The sequence below is a fragment of the Oryctolagus cuniculus genome, chromosome 12 (genome assembly GCF_051225735.1).
Source record: "Oryctolagus cuniculus isolate XC-2025 breed Fujian yellow rabbit chromosome 12, ASM5122573v1, whole genome shotgun sequence".
NCBI classification, from domain to species: Eukaryota; Metazoa; Chordata; class Mammalia; order Lagomorpha; family Leporidae; genus Oryctolagus; species Oryctolagus cuniculus.
The window spans coordinates 9116646-9128702 of NC_142878.1; the positions used below are offsets into that span (position 1 = coordinate 9116646).

At 51.3% G+C, this 12057-nt stretch overlaps 1 protein-coding gene across 11 annotated transcripts in view; it reads left to right on the forward strand.

Moving 5' to 3' along the window:
* The window catches only part of LRRC28 (leucine rich repeat containing 28), a 136129-nt gene extending 127661 nt beyond the window's left edge, over positions 1-8468 (forward strand). For all 11 annotated transcript variants that reach the window (XR_016218722.1, XR_016218721.1, XR_016218724.1 and 8 more), the window contains one exon: positions 8195-8468. Coding sequence is in view for 6 of the 11 variants with exons in the window: in XM_051822972.3 (XP_051678932.1) it covers positions 8195-8267 (73 nt within the window). In the remaining 5 variants the exon portion in view is untranslated. The remainder of the gene's footprint in view (positions 1-8194) is intronic.
* Positions 8469-12057: the final 3589 nt, after the last annotated feature.

Sequence of the window (12057 nt, forward strand, 5' to 3'; positions counted from 1 at the left end):
AGTGCCCATATTTACCTCTTATGCCATAACATCAGCCCCGAGGCTCTTTTTTTAAAAAAAAGATTTATTTATTTGAGGCAGGCACTGTGGTGTGGCGCATAAAGCCACCATCTGCAGTGCCGGCATCCCATGTGGGTGCTGGTTCGAGTACTGGCTGCCCCAGTTCTGATCCAGCTCTCTGCTATGGCCTGGGAAAGCAGTGGGAAGATGGCCTGAGTCCTTGGGCCCTTGCACCTGCATAAATCTTTTTTAAAAATTTATTTATTTGAGGCCGGCGCCGTGGCTCAACAGGCTAATCCTCTGCCTTGTGGCACCGGCACCCCGGGTTCTAGTCCCGGTCGGGGCGCCGGATTCTGTCCCAGTTGCCCCTCTTCCAGGCCAGCTCTCTGCTGTGGCCAGGGAGTGCAGTGGAGGAAGGCCCAAGTGCTTGGGCCCTGCACCCCATGGGAGACCAGGAGAAGCACCTGGCTCCTGGCTTCGGATCAGCGCGATGCGCTGGCCGCAGTGCACCGGCCATTGGAGGGTGAACCAACGGCAAAAGGAAGACCTTTCTCTCTGTCTCTCTCTCTCTCACTGTCCACTCTGCCTGTCAAAAAAAAAAAAATTACTTGAAAGAGTTACAGTGAGAGAAGAAGAGAGAGGAGAGATGTCTGGTTCACATCCCAGATGGCCAGAGCTGGGCCCAACTGAAGCCAGGCACCAGCAGCTTCTTCCGGGGCTTCCACACAGATGCAGGGCCCAAGCCCTTGGGCCGTCTGCTGCTGCTCTCCCAGATGCATTAGCAGGGAGCTGGATCAGAAGTGGAGCAGCTGAGACTCCAGCTGGTACCCATAGGGGATGCTGGTGCTGCAGATGGCAGCTTAACCTGCTATGGCACAGTGCCGGCCCCCAGGCTGGTTCTTTAGAGCGACGTGCCTTGCAGGAATGAGTCCACTCTTCACCAGATCTGACCCACTCCCGGGAAGCAGCGTGAGTGTGCTGGTGAGGGCGGGGCCCTCCAACCCAGGCCACGCCTCTTCAAGGCCCCTCCACCTGGACACCACCATGCTGAGGAGCAAGCCTCCGACGCACGCACCTCTCCAGAGGCAAAGGCCAGGGAGACCCTGGTTTTCAGCTCTGTGTTGTGCTGTTGGGTGTTTGTCTCCCTGGTTTTTTGCATATGCATACTCATAGCTTTTGGGACCCTCAGTCCTCCAGGCTGGAGTGATTACAGGAGAGCGCCGTGTGTCCAGGCCGCTGCAGTGGGCCAGGGAGAGCCCTGTCCGCCAGGGGCCTGCAGGGCTGCCCCTGTTCTGTGGCTTCCCTGTCTCCTTTGGGAGCAGCGTGGACTCCCTTGTCATGTTTTGATAAGCTCTTCTGTCCAGTCCTTGTCTGGCTCAGTCTCTTACACAGTGTTTCAGGTTCCCTCTCCTGTGTCTTCAGTGGGTACTACCCTCTTCCGTGCCATCAGGTAAGTTTCTGTGATTTCAATGAAAATCTGTTCTTTGGCACCCTCTCAAGGTGACATGAAGTCTCCCGCAAGTGCAATTCAAGTAATTTGTTCCTAGCTGTTTGCTGGCCACCCACTTTGTGCCATGCTCAGTACCAGGGAGTTCTGCTGTGACCAGGCAGTCTAATGCTTTTCCCATTTACAAGCAGACATCAAAAAGTTCTTGGAGAATGGAATCAAAAGATGTTCATTTGGGTCCAAAAAGATTTGAAATCCATGCAGGTAATAGATCTTCAAAAGCTCTTGGAAAACGTGGATTATGAAAATCTGTGCGTGATTTCAATTTTTATATCAAAATAAACATCTTTTGGTTCAGTTTTCACCAATTTTTGGAAATAGCCTCCTATCTCTCACTCCCAACTACGTGGGATTTAAGCCTCTGATTCGGCACACAGAATCTTTCCATGGGAGACGGTCACTGTCAACATCCGTAAACGGTAAGAAGCAGGTGTAGCACCTTATAGATGATTCTTCCTTGAGTTACTGCGTCTGCAGGCTTGCCATTGCATCTGATCAACTCTGTCTTGGAATCTTACTTTTCTTTGGCTTGAATTTCTCTGTGAGTCAAAGATATGCTTTTTGTTTTTAATCAGGAAACACATTTGCAAGGAAAAAAAAAACACATTTCTTACGATACTGGTGGGCTCCAGTATGTGTCAACAGCATTGTGATTTGCTCTTTTATGAATGATGGCATTTCTGTATTTTAAAACCAAGCTGACATGCTCTTTCTTCTGCTTTGCCCGTAAACACGCTCAGCGATGCCAGCGCAACAAATGTCTCGTCTGGGCTTCTTTGTCGGAGTTAGCGTCTTCACTGTGGGGCCTGTTTCCTAGCTCGTGGCTTCTCCCCACCTCTCGGGTCTCTGGTGCTACAGCTCTGCATCGTAACAGTTTAACCAACACAGATCCATTCTTAAGGCAGAAGACTTGTTGTGGTTGCAATAACTCAGATTACTAATACAACAGGCAGATGCTACATGTCATTAGACAAGTCTCCCAGAAACAAGGACATGCACACATTTGGGTTTCTTTGCAGCACAAATGCGACACTTGCAGGTTACCCACCCCATCCCCGTGAGCGTCAGACGGAGGGAGCGGCCACCCCGCAGGCTTGTGCTTCAGCGAGTGTAAATCCCGCATCGTCTTCTTGTGCCTGGACGCCTTATATTTCAGAGCTCAGTAGTTGCGATGTGGAATGTAGCCTTTCTATGAATGATTTTCACTTAGCATAATTATCTTAGTACAGGGAGGAGGCTGGCATTGTGGCACAGTGGATTAAGCTGCAGTGCAGGCATCCCGTGTGAGTGCCAGTTCGAGTCCCAGCTGCTCCACTCCGCTCAAGCTCCCTGCTAATGTGCCTGGGACAGCAGTAGATGGCCCAAGTGCTTGAGCCATGGCCACCCTCTTGGGAGACCTGAATGAAACTGTAGGCTCCTGGCTTCTCTCTCCCTTTACTCTCTCTCTCAAATAAATAAGTAAATCTTAAAAAGGGGGAGGATTGTTGGGTCCCAGAAGTGAACTTGACATTTTGAGTCTGAAGTTCATTTCAGTCGTAATTTATGCAAATGTACACATTATGGAGTACACGGAAAGCTATTTGGACCGGGGTTCTAACTTTAACTTTTTAAAAATTAGAAGTAAGGGCAGCCGTTTGGCCTTGTGGTTCAGACATTTGTGTCCCATATTGGAGTGCCTGGGTTTGATACCGACCTCTGGTTCCCAACCCCACCGCTGACACAGGCCTCAGGAGGCAGTGTTGAGTGCCTCAAGCAATTATGTTCATGCCACCTGCATGGGAGGCCTGGACTGAGGTCCTAACAGTGGCTCAGCTCAGCCCTGGCCATTGCAGGTATTTAGGAAGTGAGCCAGAGGACAGGAAATATCAGAGTTAATATGAAGTATCTAATGACAAATTTTATATTATCTCCTGAATTAAGAAAAAACATCTTGAAAGTGATGCTTGCCTTTTTTACTTTCTTAAAGATATCATTTGAAAGCCAGTTATTGATTTTGGTCAGAGTAAATTTCCCATTGTGTAGCTAGTGCTGTTTGTGTGCTAAGAAATCTTTATCTGCCCCCAGTCTTGAAACCATTCTGGTTGCTGTGCTCTGTTCAGGTGATCTGTGTCTTTCTCTCATCCAGTACCGAGCTGTGTTGTCTGAGTAGCTGGTATAATGGGGGCCTTAATACCAAGTACATGATTTCTACAGCTCTTCCGAAGCCTGAACTGTTTGATTAAACTTTAGAATAAGTTTATTGTTGTCTCAAAAAAAAAAAAAAAAAAAAAAAAAAAAAACCTTGAGATTTTTTGATAAGAACTGCATTTAACCTATGCATCAGTTTGTAGAGAATTAGCTACACTCTACTGAGTTTCCTAATACATGAGTACACTACTCATTTAATTTAAACCTTTTATTTCTTTCATCAACATCTTATTTTCTGCATAGATCTTTGTTTTATTAAGTTTATATCCAAGTATTTAACTTTTTAAAAAGTGTTGTTTATTTTCATCTACTCGAAAGGTAGAGCAAGAGAGAGTGAGCTGGGCACCCACTGGTTCATTCCTCAGAGGCCTGCACAGCCAGGGCCGGCCCAGGCCACAGGTAGGAGCCCTCCATCAGGGTCTGCTGACCAGGTGGCAGGGCCCACGCGCCTGAGCCATCCTCTGCTGCCTCCCAGGTGCATCAGCAGGGCCTGGCTGGCCAGCAGAGGAGGTTGTTCTGGCTGTGGCTGGTAATTCCACGTTCTGTGTGTTCGTTGTTAGCGTTTGGAAATGAGACTTGTGTATGCTGGTCTCACATGCTGCAGGACGCCTGAACTTGCCTCCTCGCCCTGGGAGCTTCCGTGTGGATTCCTGGGATGGTCTGTGTGGCAGTAGGCCACGCCATCTTGCAAAGCAGTTTTATTTCTTCCCTTCCGATCTGTGTGCCTTTTATTTCAATTTTTCTTGTTTTATTGCAGTGATTAGAACTTCCCGTACTGTGTTGACTAAGTTGTGAGACTGGACTCCTTGTCTTGTTCCCCTTCTACAGAGAAAACATTCTGCCTTTCCCAGTCAAGTGCGATGGTAGCAGAGGTTTCTGGCACGTTCTCTTCATCTGCTTGAGAAAGAGCTCCTCTACTTGTAGCTTGTCGAGAATTTTTACAATGAATGAAAGTTGTATTTTGTAAATGCTTTCTGTGAGTCCATTGAGATGAGCATATGGTGCGTGCTGGTGATTATCAACCTTACACACCTGGAATAACTCCAGTGTAGTCACATGCAAGATTCTTTTTATGTACTTCTTTTATTTTTTTAAAGATTTATTTTATTTAATTGAAAGACAGAGTTACATAGAGAGAGAGAGAAAGAGGTCTTCCATCTGTTGGTTCACTCCCCCAGATGGCGGCAATGGCCGGACCTGCACCAGTTCAAAGCCAGGAGCCAGGAGCTTCTTCCAGGTCTCCCATGCGGGTGCAGGGGCCCAAGGACTTGGGCCATCCTCCATTGCTTTCCCAGGCCATAGCAGAGGGCTGGATCGGAAGAGCAGCAGCGGGACTAGAACTGGCGCCCATATTGGATGCCAAGCACTTCAGGCCAGGGCTTTAACCCACTGCGCCACAGCACCGGCCCCTACACTTCTGTATTTAATTTGATAATACTTTGTTGAGGAATCATGAGAGATGTTGGTCTGTAGTAGTTTTTATTTTAAATCGTCTTTGTCTAGTTCTGGGTTAAGCATAATTATGGCCTCGTAAAATAAGTTGAGAATTATTTCTCTTCTACTTTTCTGAAGGAGGGTGTACAAGTTCTCTTTTGATTCTTTTTTAAGTGTTTGTTAAAATTCCCCAGTAAAATCATCTGGGCCTGGAGATTTCTTTCTTTGGTTACAAATTCCATTTCTTTAGTAGGAAACTGGACTATTTGGGTTATGTTTTTCATCACAGTTCAGTTTTGGCGTTTAGTGGTTTTCAAGGAATGGATCTATTCTAAATAAACAAATGCATGCATGTGGCTTTGTCCACAGCGCTCCTCATTCTCTCTAAGGCTGCAGGGTGTGTTCTGATGTCACCTGTTCCACTTTTTTTTTTTTTTTGGACAGGCAGAGTTAGACAGTGAGAGAGAAAGACTGAGAGAAAGGTCTTCCTTCCGTTGGTTCACCCCTGAAATGGCCACTATGGTAGGCGCTCTGCGCCAATCCGAAGCCAGGAGCCAGGCGCTTCCTCCTGGTCTCCCATGCGGGTACAGGGCCCAAGCACTTGGGCCATCCACAGCAGAGAGCTGGACTGGAAGAGGAGCAACCGGGACAGAATCTGGCACCCCAACTGGGACTAGAACCCGAGGTGCCGGCGCCGCAGGCAGAGGATTAGCCAAGTGAGCCGTGGCGCCGGCTACCTGTTCCACTTCTAAGGCTGTGCCTTCTGTCCTTTTATCTTCTTCACCTTGCTAAATATCTATCAGTTTCATTGACCTTAGTCCCGGTGATGTTTTCTCTCTAAGTATTTCTGCCCTTCTGCTTGCTTTGGATTTATACTTGCCTTTTTTTTAGGTCCTTGAATTAGAAGTTTAGATTATTTTTTAAGATTTTTTTGGGATCTGCACTGTGGCATAGTGGGTAACCATCATCCCACAGGGGTGCCAGTTCGAATCCCGACTGCTCCACTTTCCATCCAACTGCCTGCTAATGCACCTGAGAAAGCAGTGGAAGATGGCTCAAGTGCTGGGGCCCCTGTACCCACATAGGAGACCTGGAAGAAGCTCCTGGCTTTGCATTGGCCCACCTTTGGCCATTGTGGTAATTTGGGAACTGAACCGTCAGATGGAAGATGGAAGGCAGTTACAGAGAGAGAGGGAGGGAGAAAGAGATCTCCCATCTGCTGGTTCACTCCCCATATGGGCAGGCCAGGCTGAAGCCAGCAGCCTGCAACTCCATCTGGGTCTCCCACATGGGCAACAGGTGCTCAAGTTCTTGAGCCGTCTTCTTCTGCTTTCCCAGGCACATTAGTAGGGCATTGGGCTGGAAGTGGAGCAGCTGGGACACACACTGGTGCTCACATGGGACGCTGGCCTTGCAGGCGGTGTCTTAACCCACTGCGCCACAACACAGACACAGAGGCTTAGATTATTAATTTGAAACCTTTCTTTTCTGGATGTAGGCATTTAGTGCTATAAATTTCTCTCAACACTATTAAAGCTGTGTCCCAAAATATTTAAAAATGTGTTATTGATTTGAAAGAAAGAGCTCCTGCTGACTGATTCACTCCCCAAATGCTGTAGCAGCCCCCAGCAGGAACCAAATCCGGGAGCAGGGAACTCGACCCAAGTCCCCTGTCGATGACAGGAGTGCAGCCACACCCGCACTCGAGTGTGGGCACCGGTGCCTTCACCACGGGACCAATGCCTCGCCCACAACTGACGCTCTGGGAGGAGAGAGAACCCTGGAGGTTACTACTTGTGCTGTCGTCTTCCTTCATGGATGTTTTTAGAATTTAGGACCTCGTCTTTGACCCACGGCACTGCGGTCCTTTGATCCCGGGGTCAGGAAAGGTCATTCCACGTGTCTGGAGACTTTCCTGTTCTCTTCTAGTTTGTTTCCATTACGATCAGGAAACATACTCAGTGGCGTCTATTTGCTTTAGACTAACTGCTCTTCATTCTCTAATTTTCTAGTGGATGTTTGGGCTGTTGATCTACAACCTCATTTTTAACACGTGTCCATGTAGACAGTAACTTCGCCTTCAGACTGGTTTTGCCGTGCTCAGCCCAGATCCTCGGTTCATGTGTTGCTCAGCTCTGGAGCTCGGCTGAGGTTTCTGCCCCAGCTCAGGCAGTGGCCGGGAGTCGCGTGTTAAGTGTTCCCCGTTCTGATTGTGGATGTATCTATTTTTCCTTTCAGCTCTATTTTTAACAGCTTAATTCATGCAGTTTACTCTTTAAATTGTACAGTTGGCTTTTAGTGTACCCACAGACATGTGCAAGCATAACACAGTCGATGTTAGAATATTTTCTTACCCCTAAAAGAAATTCTGACCTTAACTGTTACTCCTCCATCCTCCCCCACGCAGTGCCAGGCAGCTGCTTGTCTACTTCCCACCTCTACAGATCTCCCTGCCCCGGTCCTGGGGTTGCAGTGCTGAGTCCAGTAAGCAGGGCGCGCGTGGAATGCTTCTTCGTCCTTCACTGCTAACCTGGGGGTCGTGTTTCCTCTCACCGCCTGCTGCCTCACCTGATGCCAGTGCCCAGTGTTGTTTTGTTTTTAAGATTTATGTATTTATTTGAAAGTCAGAGTTACACACAGAGAGAAGGAGAGGCAGAGAGAGGGGGGAGGGGGTCTTCCATCCGATGATTTGCTCCCCAGATGACCACAGTGAGCACTGTGCCAATCTGAAGCCAGGAGCCAGGAGCTTCTTCTGGGTCTCCCAAGGACTTGGGCCATCTTCTACTGCTTTCCCAGGCCATAGCAGAGAGCTGGATCGCAAGTGGAGCAGATGGGACTAGAACTGGCACCCCCATGGGATGCCGGCACTGCAGGAGGCGGCTCTACCCACTACACCAGCCCCAGTGCCCAGTTTAAAAGGAAATCTACATTTTAGTAATGCGGTGCAGTATGTTTATTATGCTAATCCCTTGTTTTAACAGAGAAAAAAACATGATTTCTGGGGGGGAAGGGTCCAGAAACTTGCGTCTGGAACTCACCATGTCCTCTGTCCTTTTCCTCTTCCAGGAGGACAGCCGTGAGCTTCGTGGCATACTGCTGCTCCACTCAGTGTCTTCAGAGTTTTGACCTGCTGAGCTGATCCGACGGCCCCGCCAGCTCCACACTGCGGCCACCTGGGGCTCACACGCCACTGCAGCAGGGGCAGGAGAGTCCAGCCAGGCCGGACCAGGCCCTTCCAGCCTGCTCTGTCCAGCATGGGTGCTGCAGAACTCTGGAATTGTGATTGAGCTAAAATGCCTTCACCCTTCTCCGAGTCGGAATATATCCTCCCTCAAACGAAGGATCCCCGGTCTTCTGTGGTTTTTTCTGCTCATCCACACGCTGGTTACTTTGATGAGCCAGCCCAAATCTAATTTGGAACAAATCTCGCTCAGTTCCCTACAGAGCAATCATTTGCCAGTGTAGCCAGATTGACTTTGGAACACACACCTCCTGCAGACCTGCGCTCTCCGTCTTTCCCCAGAGGGCTCTTTCCCTAGAGGTCTCCCCGGGCTTTCTCCTGCGAGAGCTCGCAGAATGTCAGCCTTCGAGCAAAGCCCGGGGCCTGGGCTCCACAGTCTGCAGAGGCGGGGCGGCTGCGGGGTCGGTGGCAGGGTGGGAGCGTGGGGGGCTCCCCGAGGACCCTCGGCACACCCCCTCCGCAGAGTCAAGGTCTCTGACTGTGAGGGGTTTCACAACAGAATGTGATGGTTGGCCGGCGCCGTGGCTCACTAGGCTAATCCTCCGCCTAGCGGCGCCGGCACACCGGGTTCTAGTCCCGGTCGGGGCGCCGGATTCTGTCCCAGTTGCCCCTCTTCCAGGCCAGCCCTCTGCTGTGGCCAGGGAGTGCAGTGGAGGATGGCCCAGGTGCTTGGGCCCTGCACCCCATGGGAGACCAGGAAAAGCACCTGGCTCCTGGCTCCTGCCATCGGATCAGCGCGGTGCGCCGGCCGCAGCGCGCCGGCCGCGGCGGCCATTGGAGGGTGAACCAACGGCAAAGGAAGACCTTTCTCTCTGTCTCTCCCTCTCACTGTCCACTCTGCCTGTCAAAAAAAAAAAAAAAAAAAAAAAACAGAATGTGATGGTAATGAAATACACTCTTCTCAAAGACGACAGAAACAGCATCTGGGGATTTTCTTATTTCTTCTCAGGATCTTTGGTGTGTGAGAGAGAAGCTGGAGGAACACTTGAGGCTTTACAAGGTTGATCCTTTTCTCTCTAGATCTAATCACCTTCCAGGTAATGCAGGGTGGGAACCTTTCTCCTGCCAGGGCCATTGGGTGTTTATACCATCGTTGCAGGCCCCAGAAATGATCCGCTTAGAGACGAGCCTGCGTGCAGCTGCCACGACAGAGCCAGAGCTGATGGTCCTGCAGGCCTTCGACAGACCGCGGGCCAGCCGTGCAGACCCCTGCGTGAGAAACGCGGAGAGCACAGCCGTCAGATTCAGCTCGTCCATGTCTTGTGCGATGGATCTGCGATGGAGCGTATGCGAAAATACTCCCGTTGCATGATAAGCAGGCTTCAGACACTTGTGTGCCAGAGTTTGGCAGGGGGTCTGCGTGCAGCCTGCACACATTTACATACTTAGCAGTGCCCGAGATTGTCTGCTTTGGGAGCCTGGCCTCCTTACTTGGCACACTGTCGTCCAGCCACCCCTGAGGAAACACAGGGCCAGCAGGTCCACAGTCAGCCTTGGAGTCCTGCAGAGAATCTGAACCGAGAGCCTGTGGCCTGCGTGCTGCCAGGAAGCGGTGCCCGGGCCAAGGAGTCACACCCTGGCTCTTCCTTCCACAGGACGGTGTTGCGACGGAATGACTTTTTTAAAACATTTTTATTACTTTAATTCAGAGTTCTGTGAGGCACGACGGAAGGGAGACCCCAGGTTTGCTCCGTGGAAGAATTCTTTTCAAAGAATTTCAGACTCCAGAAGTTTGGTTTGCGGTGTTTTACTCTCTGCCCTAACTCTGTAAGGCTGGACTCCCACAGTGCCGGAAATCCTCCGTAGTTAGTGACCAACGTGTGCTCTCTCTACCGTCGCAGCCCCTGCTGCCCGGAAGGACTGTCCAGGCGCAGCGGCGAAGGCAGGAAGTCACCACGTGCCCAGCTGCGTGCGCACCGCTCTCTGTCGCCCCGTCCCGTTCACACTCGGTGTGTTCGGCCTTGACGTTGCAGAGGAACTGAAGGTCTGCCTCCAGACGTACCGCTTCTGTCGTCCTGTGGCATAGTGAAAGTGGTGGCGTCCCCTCTGTGTGCGTGTAAGTTAGGGGAGAGGGATGTGGCATGAACCTGCACAGACCAGCTGCAGACAGTGGCCGCCACCGAGCACCTAAGTGACAGGACAACACCGCTGCACCACCCCCGTCCCCACGACAGTCGTACATCCGGAGCTGAGCGACGTGCTGAGCCGACATTCCCACTGCAGGATGTCCTGCGAGCATTTTGCTTTCAGGTTGTTGAAGTTTTACAGAGATGCTTACCGTCCAGGCATCGTCTCTCTGCCTAATATAACCCGGCAGGGCCTGGCCAGGTAACGCCGGGCAGCCTCCACCTTAACGCCCGGCTGTGGCACCTGAGCTTCCCTGGTGAGACTGGAACTTAGAATGCGGCTTCCTGGTGCTGTGCTGGGTGCAGACGTCATCCCTGACCTTCGGCGATGATCAAGCAGTGTTGTCAAGTGGAGAAAGTGCGCCCACATGGCTGTGTATTTGATTGTGTCCAAAGCATTCCAGACAAATGAAACAAAAGTTGTAACGTATCCGTTGCTTTCCTGAGGAACGGTTATGCTGGGTAGAAAAAGCCCTCATGCAGTAATAGGGGTGCGAAGAAGAGGCCCTCGGAAAGTGGACTCTGTCCAGGTCAAACGGCGTCAGTGAGCTCACGCACAGTGAGTGGGAAGTTTTCAGATCAAGACAGCGTCACGAGCGTGGGCCCCTGTGCCCTGGGCCCGTCTCGGTGCTGTCCTGTGCAGGCCGAAGGCTGCACCGTCCGCCAACACGCTTTCTGAGCACCCTCAGAGCGTGGTGAGTGCTCAGTGCAGCCCCGGCTGGTGGAGGACTGGGGGGGGGGGCTCCCGTCTGTCCCTGGCCCTCCTCTCCGGGGGAGGGTGTGCGGGAAACACCTGCTGGCCAGCACGCTGCGTGCCGACACCTTCGCACGGCGGCCCGGCGGGGGGATGCCTGTCTTTATCATGTTTCATGCTGCACGTCACGAATTCCAGTGTGTACGGCCTACGCGGAAGGGCTTCCACTCCGGCTGGCTTTGAGGCTCAGCGTCGTTTTCCCTGGGATGTAAACCTATTTCGTAATCTCTGGGGACCTTCAAAGCCAGTTTTTTTAATTGCTAATAAACCTAGGTTTCTCTTTCCTGACTTGGAGAAGCAGGCATCCCTGCTGAGGTCACAGGGCGCCCAGGGCCCTGCACTGCGTCCGCAGGCGGCAGAACCCTCGCCTGCAGATGGGCTGTGAGCATGGGTTCCTGAGCGGACCGACACTGCCGCGCCGCGCCGCGCCGCGGCTCCATTCTGAGATGGAGCTCACCTCGCGGACTGTGCACACACACCCTCCGACGTGTCCCCACACAGCCCTGGACGCTTTACCGAGCTTTGGCCTTTGCGATCTTTCATTCCTGCCTGCCCCTAAGAGGGGCTCGCCAACATTTCTCCTGGAACTCAGTGAGTCCCTTGACTCGGGTTCTTTTTTATATAAAGTCTGTACTTTTCAACATAGCTCCATGTCTGTCTGAAAGTCTTGGATGTCTCACTGCCCCCACCCAGGAAGTACCTCCAGGTATCATCGGCTTAGAGAGCGGGCAGTGGTGCAGGTGACCAGCAAAGGGTTGACCCGAGCTCAATGACAACCCTCAGTCAAGAAAGATTGCTCCCCGGTCTA